The 17780-nt window shown below is 47.4% G+C and overlaps 1 protein-coding gene across 1 annotated transcript in view; it reads left to right on the top strand.

Moving 5' to 3' along the window:
• CDH13 (cadherin 13) overlaps window positions 1–17780 on the top strand; it is a 566033-nt gene that overhangs the window by 369963 nt on the left and 178290 nt on the right. Inside the window, exon 5 of the mRNA XM_077451210.1 lies at window positions 11840–11980. Within this exon, the coding sequence (XP_077307336.1) occupies window positions 11840–11980 (141 nt within the window). The remainder of the gene's footprint in view (window positions 1–11839; window positions 11981–17780) is intronic.

Here is a 17780-nt window from a genome sequence, read left to right as displayed (position 1 = left end):
AAGAAAAACAAGAACAGACCACTCGGGCCTCACGAACTCCTACTGAACACGTGACTTCAACATCTTAAGTACCCCTTCCCCAGACTCCTCAGCGGGACCCGGCACACCCAATGATTGGTTCCGAGGAAGCTGATACCCAAAACGTCCAACCAGGCCTGGTTCTGAGCCTGTCATGTGCACCTCATCGTTCACATGACCAAGCAGAACTTCTAATACAGCCCAGACAAACTGATGTCAAAGTTAACCTACATAATTAACCCTCAGAACCCCTTTACCGTTTTGAGGCAAAAACTAAATTTACACATGAAGGACACTTTGTCCAAAATGTCATCCGCTACATACAGATTAATGATCCAGCACGGCTTCCTCCCCCACCATCAAACCGGACACACAACCATCGCTCCCAACTGTCCCGGATTTGGAGCAATGTCCCCCTGTCCCTCTTCCCTCCCTCATTTGTCCCTCATTTTGGTCTGAGCCATATAGATGTATATAAAATGCACTTTTTATCTATCAAAAAGTGTTTTCCAGCTCTAAGCCTTTCATCCGATTTCTAAATTGCTGCATTTGTAAATCCCAAAAGCCAATACAGTAAAACCTTGGCTTGAGAGCATTTTGCAAGACAAAATTTTGAAGTAAATGTTGACTTGAGATACAAGCGAGGTCTCGATATACAAGTAGCGTCACAACTGAGTATAAAAGAGAAGAGAGGAGCCTCTAAGTGTAGAAATGCAATTACATTTAATGAAGGTACAACATTTAGCAACATATTGCTACACTTATGCCGCGTACACACGACCGGACTTTTTGACAGCAAAGGTCCGATGGAACGAGTCCGTCAGACAATTCGATCGTGTGTGGGCTCCATCGGACCTTTGCTTGGCAAAAATCCGGTGGACTTTAGAAATAGAACATGTTTTAAATTTTCCCACCGGAACTCCGCCGGACCGAGAAATCCGTTCGTCTGTATGCTAGTCCGACGGACAAAAACCAACGCTAGGGCAGCTATTGGCTACTGGCTATGAACTTCCTTATTCTAGTCCGGTCGTATGTCATCACGTTCCAATCCGTCGGACTTTGGTGTGATTGTGTGTGGCCAAGTCCGTTCATTCGGAAAGCCTGTCGGAACTCAGCCGAAAGTCCATCGGAAAGACCGTCGGACCTAGCCCCTCGAAAAAGTCCGGTCGCGTGTACGCGGCATTAGAGGCGCCTCTCTTCTCTTCTCTTTTTTATACTCTGGAGCTCTTGCTGGATTTTGCTTCTAATGCCTCGTACACACGATCAAACAATCCGGTGGAAAAGTCCGGCGGACTCAAGTCCGCCGGACAATCCCCCCGTGTGTAGGCTCCGGCGGACTTTTTTTACCCAAAAGTCCGTGGACTTAGAAAGTAGTTTTGCACTCCAATCTGTCCGTCGAGCTCGCATTTCGGCGGACAATCCAGCCGTGTGTGTGTCAGTCCACCGTACTTTTGAAATGAACGGACTTTTCCCGCCCGGAGAAAAGTCCGCTCATTTTGAGCGCGTCTCCAGGTAGCCAGGGCCAGCGAAGGAGGCGTCACTGGCCCCGTCACCTGGTATGGACCTAAAGGGGAACCCCTACGCCGAAAAATCGGCGTGGGGGTCCCCCCCTAGGTCCACATTAGACCCTTATCCGAGCACGCTACCCGGCCAGCCAGGAAAGGGGGTGGGGACGAGCGAGCCCCCCCCCCTCCTGAGCCCCCCCCCCCCACCCCAAAGCACCTTGTCCCCATGTTGATGAGGACAAGGGCCTCTTCCCGACAACCCTGGCCGTTTGTTGTCTGGGTCTGCGGGCGGGGGGCTTATCGGAATCCAGGAGCCCCCTTTAATAAGAGGGCTCCCGGATACCGGCCCCCCCACCCTATGTGAATGAGTATGGGGTACAATGTACCCCTACCCATTCACCTGTGAAAAAAAGTAAAAAAAAAACACAACACACAAGGGTTAAAATAGTTTATTGCACAGCTCCGGGGGTCTTCTGTCCGTCTTCGGGGGTCTTCTTGCCGGACTCCTCCGCTATCTTTTGCTAGCTCTTTTACTAGCGGAGGAGCCCGGCTTTCTTCTTCTTCGCCGCCCGCACTTTTCTTCCGACTTCGGGGGTCATTCATTCGGAAAGCCTGTCGGAACTCCGCCGAAAGTCCATCGGAAAGACCGTCGGACCTAGTCCCTCGAAAAAGTCCGGTCGTGTGTACGCGGCATTTGAGACGCCTCTCTTCTCTTCTCTTTTTTATACTCTGGAGCTCCTGCTGGATTTTGCTTCTAATGCCTCGTACACACGATCAAACGATTCTTGTCCCCCTCTTCGGAGGTCTTGTCCCCCTCTTCGGTTCTTCTTGCCGGGCCACCACGCCTTCTTCTAGCTCTTTTACAGGCGGTGGCCCGGTCTTCTGTCGCCGCTGTTGCCGTCTTCTGTTCTTCTGTTCTTCTCTTCAGATGTTTCCTCGTCGCTGTCTCTGCTCACAATGACGGGGATGCGGCGCGCGGCGACTTATATAGGGACATCACCGGATGATGTCCCCGCCCATTATGATGTCACAGTCCCAGAGGACCACCTTATATACCACCATATATATATAGCTTCCTCCTCACCGTCTATCATCTTACAGTGTGAGCATCTACCATAGATGGTGGAGGAGGAAGCAGTGCTGGATCAGTAAGCTGTATACAAGGTGACAGTGCGTGGAGGAGAAGAGGAGGAGGAAGCTTCATTGGATCAATACGTTTTACATAAGGTGTGTTTTGCCAAGTGGTGAAGGATCAAATGGTGTATATAGGATAGCAGCGTCTTGCCAGATGGTGGTCAGAGGAAGCAGTGTTGGATCAATAAGCTTTACAGTGCCTTGAAAAAGTATTCATACCCCTTGAAATTCCACACATTTTGTTACAATCAAAAACATAAATGTATTTTATTGGGATTGTATGTGATGGACCAACACAAAGTGTCACATAATTGTGAAGTGGAAGGAAAATGATAAATGATACAAATAAATATGTGAAAAGTGTGGGGGGAGGGGCATTTGTATGGCGCCCCCCCAGGTGTCAATACTTTGTAGAACCCCCTTTCTCTACAAGTCTTTTTGGGGGTGTCTCTACCAGCTTTGCCCATCTAGAGAGGACATTTCTGCCTATTCTTCTTCTTTGCAAAATATCTCAAGCTCTGTCAGATTGGATGGAGAGCGTCTGTGATCAGCAATTTTCATGTCTCGCCACAGATTCTCAATGGGATTTAGGTCTGGGCTGTGACTGGGCCATTCTAATGCCCCATACACACGGTCGGACATTCCGACCACAAAATCCGTCTGATTCTTTCAGATGGATTTTGGCCGAAACCAAACCACACGGACGCACAAAGTTGTCGGAAAATCCGATCGTTCTGAACGAGGTGATGTCAAAACACGTACGCCGGGGACTATAAACGGGCCAGTAGCCAATAGCTTTCCTCTCTTCGTTTATTCTGAGCATGCTTTGTCCGTCGGAATTGTCTACACGCGTTCGGAATTTGTGCGATCGGATTTTGTTGTCGGAAAATTTTAGATCCCGCTCTCAAACTTTGTCCGACGGAAAAAAAGTCAGATGGCGCCCCCCACACGCGGTCGGATTTTCCCGACAACATGATCCGGTCGCACATTTTCCGTCGGAAAATCCGCCTGTGTGTATGGGGCATAACACATGAATATGCTTTGATCTAAACTATTCCCCTAGACTGAGCCTGTAGGGTTGGTATGCACGGATCCGTACTTGTGTGACTGGCGGGCCTTTGTACTAGTAAGGAAGAACCCGGCCGTATCCTCAGCAGCCCACTCGGGGTGAGAGCTACAGTCTGCGATTGAAGGTTGGAAGGGTTGGAGAGAGTGCGTTCCAGAGAGGAGTCTGGAGAGGAGATGGGAGTGGAGGAGAGGAGAGAAGGTGATGTGCGGAGCAGAGGTTATACCGGAGGAATAAGGCAAAGAACGCACGGAGGGGGCAGACCGGGATGAACGCCGCAGGTTGGGGGTTAAACGTTTCGAGAGAATTCTGGAAGTAATTGCCAGGCAGTGAAAGGGGCGGACGAAAGGAGAGGTGAGAAGAGGGTGGAGGAGAAAAGCATGGGAATCGAGGATGGATCATTAAATGATAACCGTTATCTTTGTATTGAGCCCGCAGCCACCCTATTGAATCCTCCATGTGACCCCCCTCTGCTCTTCACCCCCGCTCTTCAACCCCGCTCTTCACCCCCCGCTCTTCACCCCCCGCTCTTCAACCCCCGCTCTTCACCCCCGCTCTTCACCCCCGCTCTTCACCCCCGCTCTTCACCCCCGCACTTCAACCCCGCTCTTCAACCCCGCTCTTCACCCCCCGCTCTTCACCCCCGCTCTTCACCCCCGCTCTTCACCCCCGCTCTTCTGATCCTTGTGTGATCCAGATTCTAGAAATTAAAATAAAGACAGCTAATTACACTAGCAGCATGTAATAAATAAGGAAGGGGTGCTAAAACCGGCCAATCGGCTGCTTCCCCTGAACCCTGACGCTTCCCCAGGGGGCGGACTGACCATTCGGGCCCTCGGGCACTGATGCCCCATGCCACTAAAGGGCCCCATCAGGGTTGCCAGCCTCAATGAAGCCAGGGAAAGTATGTAAAAATCTGTGTTTTTTAAAAAAAAATCCCAAGATTATAGCTGCCCCGCCTCTCCGGTGCCTTTTCAGTGTGTGCATGTGTGTATTCTGTGTGTGTATACTGTGTGTATATTGTGTGTATACTGTGTGGCAGGGCCGGGACAAGGGGAGGGCAGGAGGGACGGTTGCCCTGGGCACTGTGGTATCATGTGAAGTAGGGGGGCACCACAAGGAGATGGGGGAGGGGATTTGTGTTGAGAAGTGGAATTTGGGGGGGGGGGGGGGGAAGCGGGTAAGAAATGTCCTAGGAGGGCAAATATGGGGAGGTGTGCTAGGAATAGTGATCTGGGGGGGATTTGTGTTGGGAGGAGGGATAAGGGAAGAGGATTTGTGTTAGTAGGGGTGGCAGAACCGGGACAAGGGGAGGGCAGGAGGGACGGTTGCCCTGGGCACTGTGGTATCATGTGAAGTAGGGGGGCACCACAAGGAGATGGGGGAGGTGATTTGTGTTGAGAAGTGGAATTTGGGGGGGGGGGGGAAGCGGGTAAGAAATGTCCTAGGAGGGCAAATATGGGGAGGTGTGCTAGGAATAGTGATCTGGGGGGGGATTTGTGTTGGGAGGGGGGATAGGGGAAGAGGATTTGTGTTAGTAGGGGTGGCAGAACCGGGACAAGGGGTGGGCAGGAGGGACGGTTGCCCTGGGCACTGTGATATCATGTGAAGTAGGGGGGCACCACAAGGAGATGGGGGAGGTGATTTGTGTTGAGAAGTGGAATTTGGGGGGGGGGGGGGGGGGAAGCGGGTAAGAAATGTCCTAGGAGGGCAAATATGGGGAGGTGTGCTAGGAATAGTGATCTGGGGGGGGATTTGTGTTGGGAGGGGGGATAGGGGAAGAGGATTTGTGTTAGTAGGGGTGGCAGGACCGGGACAAGGGTTTGGCAGGAGGGACGGTTGCCCTGGGCACTGTAGTATCATGTGAAGTAGGGGGGCACCACAAGGAGATGGGGGAGGGGATTTGTGTTGAGAAGTGGAATTTGGGGGGGGGGGGGGGAGGAAGCGGGTAAGAAATGTCCTAGGAGGGCAAATGTGGGGAGGTGTGCTAGGAATAGTGATCTGGGGGGGGATTTGTGTTGGGAGGGGGGATAGGGGAAGAGGGTTTGTGTTAGTAGGGGTGGTTGGGGGTATCTGTGCTGGGGGGAATTTGTGCCAGATTGGGGGAGGGGACTTTGTGCTGGAAGGGGGAATTTGGAGTCGGGGGAAAGGATTTGTGCTTAGATGGGTAATTTGAGGGTTAGGGGATATGTTCTAGGAGGGGGAACTTTTTTGTGGGGGGGGGGGGGGATTTGTGGTAGAGCCATATGGGTAGAGAGAATTTGAGCTGGGGTAATAGGGGGCAAAGATTTCTGCTCGGAGGGGCAATTTCTGGGGCGGGGGGTGGATTTGTACTGAGAAGAGGGGGAATTCTTCCTTAGATATTGAGCATGCTTATTAGTATAAATTTTTTTGGGGATGGGAGGGGTTTTTTTTTGCTTACACATAATGCTCCTACATATGGGGGGGGGGGGCGCAATTTGGCATGGTCGCCCTGGACTCTAGATGACCTTGTCTCAGCACTGCTGTGTGGCCCCATAATCTATTGCCTGGGGGGCCCCATAATCTCCTATTGCCTGGGGGCCCCATAATCTTCTATTGCCTGGGGGCCCCATAATCTTCTTCTATTGCCCGGGGGCCCCATGAGTTGTCAGTCCGCCCCTGCGCTTCCCTACGAAGGTCAGATCATGTTTTTTATTTATTTTTTTCGTTACATTCTAATCTTCCTTTCGCCGGATCATCCCCGCAGAAACGCCGTATCACTCCAAATACTTTCCTGTTAATGAGAACAAGTCCTTAGAAGGTCATAATCGTTCTTTATAATGAAGATGAGCCAGTCGTCTACACGGCGACAATCTCACCTTTCTGTAGTTCCGTATCGCTCATTAGCCACATGTCAGCTCCTCGTATTTGTAACAGTGTTAAACCCTCAGCGTTTTTTTTGTTTTTTTTGTTTTTTTTAAATGTAACCCCTTCATGCCTAATGCCCCCCGTACACACGGTCGGACATTCCGACCACAAAATCCGTCGGAAAAAATTTTTGCCGACAGATTTTGTTCGAAACTGGTGTTGCATACACACGGTCGGACATAGTTGTCGGAAAATCCGATCGTTCGGAAACGAAGGTGACGTTCATTGCGTAAGACGGGACTACGTAGAGGCTAGTAGCCAAAAGCTTTGGTCTCGTAATTTAATCTGAGCATGCGTGGTACTTTGTCCGTCGGAATTCTCTGAAAACGATCGGAAAGAGTCCGATCTGAATTTTTTTTTAGACGGAAAATTATTTTAGATCCTGCTCTCAATTTTTTTATTTTTTTTCGAAAAGTCCGATAGAGCCCACACGCGATCATATTTTCCGACGATATAATCCGACCGGACCTTTTTCCGTCGGAATTTCCGACCGCGTGTACGGGGCATAAGGGTAAAACAAGTATTAATGCCTAAGCACGATTTTGCAAATTTGAGATGTCTTAGTAAAACCGTACAGATCACCACATCTGCTCTGCGCACCCGGGAACCGCGTCTTTTCAGGACAAATGGGGCTTTCATTGGTGGTAAAATGGTAAAAAGTTTTTATCATGGGAAAACTGTCCCAAAATAGAGGAACGTTTCCAGCACCTTGTTGTATCTATGCCACCAAGAATGAAGGCAAAAGGGGGTCCAACCCGCTACCAGCAAGGGGGACCTAATAAAGGGGGTCCAACCCGCTACTAGCAAGGGGAGCCTAATAAAGGTGGTCCAACCCGAGACTAGCAAGGGAGACCTAATAAAGGGGGTCCAACCCGCTACTAGCAAGGAGGACCTAATAAAGGGGGTCCAACCCACTACTAGCAAGGGGGACCTAATAAAGGTGGTCCAACCCGCTACTAGCAAGGGGGGCCTAATAAAGGAGGTCTAACCTGCTACCAGCAAGGGGGAGCTAATAAAGGGGGTCCAACCCGCTACTAGCAAGGGGGACCTAATAAAGGAGGTCCAACCTGCTACTAGCAAGGGGGACCTAATAAAGGGGTTCAACCCGATACTAGCAAGGGGGGCCTAATAAAGGGGGTCCAACCCGCTACTAGCAAGGGGGACCTAATAAAGGGGGTCCAACCCACTACTAGCAAGGGGGACCTAATAAAGGTGGTCCAACCCGCTACTAGCAAGGGGGGGCCTAATAAAGGAGGTCTAACCTGCTACCAGCAAGGGGGAGCTAATAAAGGGGGTCCAACCCGCTACTAGCAAGGGGGACCTAATAAAGGTGGTCCAACCCGCTACTAGCAAGGGGGGCCTAATAAAGGAGGTCTAACCTGCTACCAGCAAGGGGGAGCTAATAAAGGGGGTCCAACCCGCTACTAGCAAGGGGGACCTAATAAAGGAGGTCCAACCTGCTACTAGCAAGGGGGACCTAATAAAGGGGTTCAACCCGATACTAGCAAGGGGGCCTAATAAAGGGGGTCCAACCCGCTACTAGCAAGGGGGACCTAATAAAGGGGTTCAACCCGATACTAGCAAGGGGGGCCTAATAAAGGGGGTCCAACCCACTACTAGCAAGGGGGACCTAATAAAGGGGGTCCAACCCACTACTAGCAAGGGGGACCTAATAAAGGTGGTCCAACCCGCTACTAGCAAGGGGGGGCCTAATAAAGGAGGTCTAACCTGCTACCAGCAAGGGGGAGCTAATAAAGGGGGTCCAACCCGCTACTAGCAAGGGGGACCTAATAAAGGAGGTCCAACCCGCTACTAGCAAGGGGGACCTAATAAAGGGGTTCAACCCGATACTAGCAAGGGGGACCTAATAAAGGAGGTCCAACCCGCTACTAGCAAGGGGGACCTAATAAAGGGGTTCAACCCAATACTAGCAAGGGGGACCTAATAAAGGGGGTCCAACCCGCTACTAGCAAGGGGGACCTAATAAAGGGGGTCCAACCCGCTACTAGCAAGGGGGACCTAATAAAGTGGGCGGTGAGTGTAGTTTTGCCTTTTATAAATCTAGGAGCCGGCACCACTCACGTGATAAAAGTACTGCAGCGGTATAAATTATAAGGTTGGCGGTTCTCAGGATTCTTTTCAAAAACTTTATGAATTAATCATACCTTCCTCACGGCTTATAAATTGAAGCAAAAAAAAAAGGAATTTTTATTTCCTCCCACAAAAAGTAGAAAACTTTTCTTCTATTTTATTTTGTTACATTTGAGTTCTTTTTTTTTTTTTTTTTTTGTCGGATGTTCTTAAGCAGCAGCAGCAGGGAGAGATCGATGTGCCTCTCACATGCAGTTTTACAAGTTTGTCTTCTGGCGACCTCCGAAAAATCTTCTCACACCTGCGAAACATTCATGAAAAGAATTCCTTGTGCTCAGCGGCTTGTGGAATGGCGGTCTTCCAGAGAGCCTCGGGTGGTAAAGTGGCGCTCACGCCGTCACATGAGCGTCTGTGGCGGAAGGGAGGGGTAAAATCCGTCTCGGACAAAAGACGAGGGGGGAAGAAGGGCGGTTAGAGGGCACCTGTATTGTGCCGCAATATTTGTCGTTTCTGTAGTTGCAGAATTTTCTTTCTAGACAAAACAGGCGTGCGTCGCTCCGCAGGCGCACACAACCCCTGCTGGGGAGTGGAACTAATGTAGCCTTGATGTCTCCGTTGTAATTCGAAAACTAATGTTTTGGAATAGCTGAGGAAGCAGATTCTTATAAAGTTACCAAGCATGAATTGTCTCCATAGAACTTTTTATTTTTTTACTTTATGAAACTCGTTTCTGAGAAAAGAGTAATGCTTACTATTAGCCTGGGATGGTGGAAATGCCGGTGTGAGAAGCTTCTGATGTAAGCGGATGTTCTCAGGTACCTTGGACCGTATTAGTTCCTTGATGATGAATACATTCAGCTTCACTGTCCCAGCGCCAAGTACCTCTTGGTGCGGGGGTGTCAACTGTGATAACATATATACTAAAATATCACCCACACCCATTGGCCCATAGGCTGTGCCTCACAATTAACCCCCCCCCCCCCCACTCCCCAAATGCTAAAATTAAACTTTACCGCTAAATTGCCCCATCCCTCCCCAACACTTAACCCTCCTGAAATCTAAAATGTAACTTTACCCTTAAATTACCCATTCCTCTTCTACACTTTACCCTCTTGAACCCTAAAATTAAACCCTACCCCTAAATGACCCCTTCCTCTCCAACACTTAATCCCCCAGAACCCTGAAATAAACCCTACCCCTAAATGATTCAGGCCTCCCAAACACTTAACCCCTCCAGAACCCTACCCTTAAATTATTCAACCCTCCTCAAAACCTAACACCTCCAGAACCCTTAAATTAAACCCTAGCCCTAAATTAGCCAACCCTCCCCAACACTTATGACCTCTAGAACCCTAAAATTAAACCTCACACCTAAATTATCCAACCCTCCCCAGCATTTAACACCTCCAGAACCCTGAAATGAAACACTACCCCTAAATGATCCAATCCTCCCCAACACTTGTCACCTCTAGAACCCTAAAATTAAACCTCACCCCTAAATTATCCAACCCTCCCCGGCATTTAACACCTCTAGAACCCTAAAATTAAACCTCACCCCTAAATTATCCAACCCTTCCCAGCATTTAACACCTCCAGAACCCTGAAATTAAACCCTACCCCTAAAATAGCCAACCCTCCCCAACAATTAACAATCCCAAACTCTAAAATTCAACTCTACCCCTAAAATACCCCTCCCTCTTCTAGGCTTAACCCTCTTGAACCCTGACATTAAATCCTGCCTCTAAATTACCCCTCTTTTCCCAACACGTAACCTTCCTGAATCCTAAAATTAAGCCCTAACCCCAAATTATCCAACCATCTCCAACACTCAGCCCTCTTGAACAAAGAAAGTAAACTCTACCCTGAAATTACCCAACCCTTTCCAACACTTAACTCTACCAAACTCCAAAGATCACTCAGCTCATATATATATATATATATATATATATATATATATATATATATATACTGTAGCCCTACCCCTATTTGCCAAACTGACTCACCCGGAATAAGCTTGAGGTTTTGTTTGAACGTGAGTTCAACCTCCAGGGATAAGCTTGAGGTTCGGAATGAACGTGAGCTAACCCATCAGGGATAAGTTTGTGGTTTGGATTGAAGCTTGAGGTTGATTGAAGCCACCACAGATAAGCTTAAGGTTCGACTTCAACATGAGTTGAACCACCGAGGATAAGCTTAAGGTTTGGATTGAACATGAGTTCATCCACTAGGGATAAGCTTGAGGTTTGGCTTGAACCTGAGTTCAACCACCAGGGATAAGCTTGAGGTTCGGATTGAATATGAGTTCAACCATCAGGGATAAGCTTGTGGTTTGGATTGAAGCTTGAGGTTGATTGAAGCCACCACAGATAAGCTTAAGGTTCAACTTCAACATAAATTGAACCTGCGAGGATAAGCTTAAGGTTTGGATTGAACATGAGTTCATCCACTAGGGATGAGCTTGAGGTTTGGATTGAACATGAGTTCAACCACCAGGGATAAGCTTGAGGTTTGGATTGAACATGAGTTCAACCACCGGGGATAAGCTTGAGGTTCGAATTGAACATGAGTTCAACCACCAGGGATAAGCTTGTGGTTTGGATTGAACATGAGTTCAACCACCAGGGATAAGCTTGAGGTTCGAATTGAACATGAGTTCAACCACCAGGGATAAGCTTGTGGTTTGGATTGAACATGAGTTCAACCACCAGGGATAAGCTTGAGGTTTGGATTGAACATGAGTTCAATCTGAACCCAGTCTGTTCACAGTTTGGTGAATGGGTGAACCAAATTGTTATATCTGGCAAGTTTGTCTGCATACACATACATTTTGCTGGGGCTGCCAAATCTCCTGAAAAGAGAACTTACCCCATTTCGTTCACACCTATCTACCACAAAATCCATCATATTAAAAATGTGATTTACATCAGCCATCATTTTTTAGTATTGGCTTTTAGTGATTGGTGGTCAGCCTTGGACAATCCAAGAGTAATTACTTCATGCAGATTTTTTTTTTATTGTTTTTTTTTGCAGATTTAAGAAAACATTTTGAATAGTGTTTTAAAAAAAAGACACTTGCACAATGTCTACGATAAATAAACAATAACCTATTATTATTTTTTTTAATTTTTTTTGTTAGACGTTAACAGCTCCGCAGTATGAATTGATAGTGGAGGCCAAAGACATGGCCGGGATGGATGTTGGATTAATCGGCACGGCCACCGCAACCATCGTCATCGATGACAAGAATGACCACCCACCGGAGTTCACAAAGAAAGAGGTAGGAGCTGTTTATAGTGATATTTTTTTTCGGGAATTTAAAGTAAAGTTACAGCGGTGGGCCTTTTTTCTCTTTATGATCAGTATGTTGTAATTTTTGTAACAATTTTGCTCCTAGAAATGCCTTAGAATACCTTTTTTTTCTTTTAGTGGAAACGCACTCCCCAGGCTCATACTCCAGTGCTATTTGTTGGAATACATGAAGAATGGTAACAATTGCCATTACAAAACTGACTTTTGAGCCCAACTCCGGGCACAAAAAAAAAAAAAAAAAAAAATTCCTCGCAGTGCCCCACCCTCCACTGCAAGGGATAAATACTTATTAAGTTTAGGGCAGTGATGGGGAACCTTGGCACCCCATAGGTTTTGGAACTACATTTCCCATGATTCTCAACTACACTGCAGAGTGCATGAGCATCATGAGAAATGTAGTTCCGATAGTTCCGAAACAACTGGGGTGCCGAGGTTCACCATCACTGGTCTAGGGGGTTGAAGAAGAGACTGTGTTACCTTTTCACTCCAGCTGGTTCTCTCCATCCGTGCAACCAGCTCCCTGCAGTACTGTGACTGTAAGTTCCCCACCTGGAACTGCTTCTCTATCTGTCTCCTACCCCCCGTGGCAAATTTGGCACCTTTCGGGGGGAGGGGGAAAAGATACCCTCTCCCCACTTCCGTCAGACCTTGCCACGGTGAGGTACGTCAGAAGTTCGGCCCCCCTCCTCCTAGTAGATACTTGCCCCCTCCACTGAGTTACCCCTTGTCTCCACCCCCTACCTGCCTCTCAATGCCGTCCTTTTAAAAAAATTCAGAAGCAAGTAATGTAATCTGTATGGAATATGTTATTGGTATAAAAAAAGACAGTAATATAGATCCCCTGCAGCCAGAAAAAATAAATCCCCCCCCCTCCCAACAGCAATTCAACAATACCCCCAGCAACAAAAACATCCACCTGCATTTATGGACCCACCAAGAAATAATAGATCCTTCCCAGCAAGAACAGACCCCTCAGCAACAGTAGCTGCCCCCCACAATAATAGCTTTCCCCAACAACAGTAGGTCCGACATCAACAATAGATTCCCCCAAGAAACAATAGCCGCCCCCCCCCAGCAATAATAGCTTCCACCTGCAACAGTAGCTTTCCCCAGAAACAGTAGGTACTGCAGCATCAATTGATCATCCCCAGAAACAATAGATCCCCCCGCAACAGTAGTCCCCCCCACTACCATCAACAGTAGGTCCCACAGCAACAATAAATCCCCCCAGAAACAAAAGACCCTCCAGCAACATTAGCTTCCACCAGCAACAATAGATTCTCCACAGGTACAATACAACCCCCCTCCCCCCAGCAATAATAGATCTACCCCAGCAATAATAAACCCTCACCAGCATCAATAGATACCCTCAGTCAAAATAGCTTTCCCCAGAAACAGTAGGTCCCACAGCAACAATAGATCGCCCCCAGAAACAAATACATCTCCCCCACCACCCCCAGCATCAATAGCTTCCCCAATAACAGCAGGTCCCACAGCAACTATAGATTACAGCAGCAACAGTAGCTTTCCCCCAGCAACAATAGCTTTCCCCAGAAACAGTAGGTCCCACATCAACAACAGATCACCCCCAAAAGCAATAGATCCACCCATCAACAGTAGACCCCCCCCCACCACCCCCCAGCAACAATAGCTTCCCCAACAACAGTAGACCCCCCCCCAGAAACAAAAGACCCCCCCAGCAACAATAGCTTCCACCAGCAACAATAGCTTTCCCCAGCAACTGTAGGTCCCACAGCAACAATAAATTCCCCCAGAAACAAAAGACCCTCCAGCAACATTAGCTTCCACCAGCAACGATAGATTCTCCACAGGTACAATACAACCCCATCTCCCCAGCAATAATAGATCCACCCCAGCAATAATAAACCCTCACCAGCATCAATAGATACCCTCAGCAAAAATAGCTTTTCCCAGAAACAGTAGGTCCCACAGTAACAATAGATCACCCCCAGAAACAAATACATCTCCCCCACCACCCCCAGCATCAATAGCTTCCCCAATAACAGCAGGTCCCACAGCAAAAATAGATTACACCAGCAACAGTAGCTTTCCCCCAGGAACAATAGCTTTCCCCAGAAACAGTAGGTCCCACATCAACAATAGATCACCCCCAAAAGCAATAGATCCGCCCATCAACAGTAGACCCCCCCTACCACCCCCCAACAACAATAGCTTCCCCAACAACAGTAGACCCCCCAGAAACCAAAGACCCCCCCAGCAACAATAGCTTCCACCAGCAACAGTAGCTTCCACCAGCAACAGTAGCTTCCACCAGCAACAGTAGCTTCCACCAGCAACAGTAGCTTTCCCCAGCAACAGTAGCTTTCCCCAGCAACTGTAGGTCCCACAGCAACAATAGTTCCCCCAGTGACAATAAATCCTCTCTAGCAATGGCAGATCCCCCAGCAGCCATCCACAATAGATCCCCCACCAGCAACAATAACTCCATTAGTAAAACAGCCCCCCCCCACCCACCCACAACCGTTGATCCCACAGCAGCAATACATTTGGATAATAGATGCCCTCAGTGACCAGCATTAATAGACCCTCTCTCCAGCGCACCCCAACACCCCTTGCCAGTATATACATCCAGTGCTGGAGGTGCCGGAAGCACCGCTTTCCCACAGAAAAAAAAAAGCCCTGCTTAGTATGCATGCAATTAAATATAAAAAATATAATGTTGTATCCAGTTTCCTGGCCATATAATAAGCATGGTGTTCACTGCAAGCTTCTCCTCCAACAACCAACTACATAATAGAATTACATTGAGAAATACGACGCAGTGCCATCTGTGGAGCATCCTGAAACAGCTAATCCGCCGCAGAGACGCAATCAATCTGGATTATGAAAAGATTGCAGATCGTCGTCTTCCTGCCCCGATACTTGCCAAGTAAACAGGCTGCCTCGGGCATCACAAAAGTAATAACCGGCCCCCTCAGCGCCGCCACCCCCGTAGATAACTAGATCCCGTTTTTCCCAGATAGAAACTGACAGCCGCCACCCAAGATCTATAAAACTCCCAATCAAAATCTTGCCCCGTCGCTCTATCCCGGCGCGGTTGGAAAAGCGAAAACTTGTGTTTATTTTTCTAGCCTGAAAGACTTCGTTTATTTGCCTCGGCGAGGTTATGAACTACACAAAAGCAATATTCAATTGTAAAGACAAGCACTTTTTACCGGAGACAAAATGCTACAAGACCTTAATAAAGAAATCCATACGCCGGATCAGCCCGGAGAGAATGCATCGGCGATATTGATCACCGGAGCCGCCGTGTCTTTGACTTAGTATTAATCAGAACGGTTTGATTTGTGTAATCTGCTCCAAAGTCTTGCCGGTGAAGTCTTTGTCTACTCGGTTATTGCTGTTTTTTTCCAGAGCAAACCAAAAGTCGCTTTGTGTTCATTATATTCTGGCACGGAAACTTCCAATCCGTTTTCTGTACGTGGCTTAAATCACCTTTACCATTAAAGCCTCATACACACGATCGGACTTTATACAAACTTTCCCGTGGATTTCTGTACAAAGGGCGTTGGCCGTGAACCTGTTAAGCATACACACGGCAGGACTTTTTCAGACTTTTTCAGCAAACTTTCACCACTCACGTGGTTTTTCTGCTCTTTACCGCCACCTTTGGTCAACTTCTGTATTGTTGTCTGATCTTTTGCATTGGTTCTGAGCATGCGTGTTTGTACTTTGTACAAAAGTCCTATGGATTTCTGTACGCGCGATCGGACTTTGCGCCATCTGACTTTTGTTGCCGGAGAGTTTGTCCGTTCGCACAGCCAACAAAAGTCTGAAAGTTTGTCCGATGGAGCGTACACACACGGTCGGATGTTGCCTTAAAACAGCTCATTTGCATGTTTGCTGTCAAAAAGTCCGATCGTGTGTATGGGCCTTTAGACTTCGTATAAATATTGATACACTGAGCATCTCCAATGAGGCTGACAAGGTTTAAAGATGGAACTGGTGACTGGTGGTGGGCTGAGTTGGCATTGCTGCCCAGTGTGCCCCACCTCTGCATATCAACGGCCTATCAATCCGTAGTGCTGAGATCGGGGGTGCTGATAGCCAGAGTCACCAGAGTGCAGAGCAGAGAGTGCTCCATTGCGTTCAACATTTAACTTGGTGGGGTGCTTCCACTTGTAAGCTATGTTATTGTTGCAAAGTGTTTTAGTAATTGTATTAAGATAAACAAAAAAAAACTGAAAAGAAGGCCCCGAGACGACGTAAGTTATTACGAAACGTGTAGGGCGGAGCGTCGCGCTGACGTCACCTCGTGGTTTGTGATGGTATGCGTCCGGCCTGGCGCAACCCACTTAAGGCCTGATGTTTCTTCATGTTTGTAAGTGTGCATTTTATTTTCCTTTTAACCTTCATTAAATTGGGTTTTTACACTATCTGGAGCCATTCTGACTTTTATGTTTGGATGCCCACCTATGAGACACTGTTAATGGGAGAGCTCTCCGGAAGCCTGCTGCAGTGGATGCATATATAGGAGGTCATCTGTAACGGTGGAGGAATGTGATGGTTAAAATAGCTACCATAATCCCTATAAGCCATTTGGGACCCCTTGGGTTCTGAACCTTCTAGTAAGGAGCCAATTTTTACATAGGTGGTGGTAGATCCTACACGGCTCACAGCAATAGAAGGTTTTTTGGATGAACTTTTATTTGTGTTTTTATTTCCATTTATTCATTAATTTATGGGGTCACTTTTTTTGTCACAAGTGGTGTTTATATTGCTATTTGGACTTTATATCAAAGGGCATTTAATATATGGTGATAGTTTTCATTTTCCATTCACAGGTTTGGATTAATTTTGTGTGTTCGTTTTTACTTTTATGGTGGTTATGTATTACTTTTGAGACGTTTTGATTAATGTCCAATATCTCATTTTGTATCATAGATGTGATTTTTCACTGTTGTGAACAATTGTGAACCAGAACAATTTTTAGTTGGGGGAGGGGAGTGAGACCTTAACTAGTGAGGTCACTCTTTAGATTTGATATATTTTAAGGTCAGCGCGGTTCTTATTTTTCACAAGCTGCCTGCGGAGATCCAGGGTGTGCTTTGATAGGTCAGCATAAATCTGTATGTTTGCATAAGGTTCTGGGAGTTTCCCTAGGGAACGTGACTTCCTCAGTTTTTGTTCCTTGGTGGAGAAGAAGTGCCCCCTCATAAGTACCTCCCTAGGGACTTCATCAGGCAGGAAAGAGGGCTTAATTATGTGATGTATCTATAGTAAGCTCCAGAGTAGATATTTTGGGCACTAGTGAGTGGAAAAGTTCTTTAGTATATTGCATGAGATCCTGAGGGGGCACCGATTCAGGTATCTTCCTCAGTTTTAGGTTGTTGCGCCTGGAGCGGTCCTCCACATCGGCGATTTTTTTCACAGTGCCAAAGCCTCTCTTCCTCAATTTCATCATTTGCATCAATTAAATCTTTAACAGTTGTGGTGATATCTGTTATCGCATTTTCTACTTGGTCATCTCTGTCCCTCATGATAGATAATTCAGATGAGAATTTGTGGGTGAGGTTAGTGAAATCAGCATGTAAGGAGCGGTGCAGAGTTAGGAGCATTTCTTTAAAGTGGAGGGCCACCCAAAAAAAAAAAAAAATGCATTAATAATCTTAAAAAAATGTAAAAACTAAATAAATAAAAAACAATTTTTTTTAACTTACTTGAAACCGCTGTTGCTAGGCAGTCTTCCTAATCTGCCCTTTCCTATTCCGCGGCACTTCCTCCTC

Source organism: Lithobates pipiens, unplaced genomic scaffold, assembly GCF_037356315.1.
Source record: "Lithobates pipiens isolate NorthernLeopardFrog02 unplaced genomic scaffold, aLitPip1_a1.2 Scaffold_10, whole genome shotgun sequence".
NCBI classification, from domain to species: Eukaryota; Metazoa; Chordata; class Amphibia; order Anura; family Ranidae; genus Lithobates; species Lithobates pipiens.
This window is presented reverse-complemented; position numbering and strand designations above follow the sequence as displayed.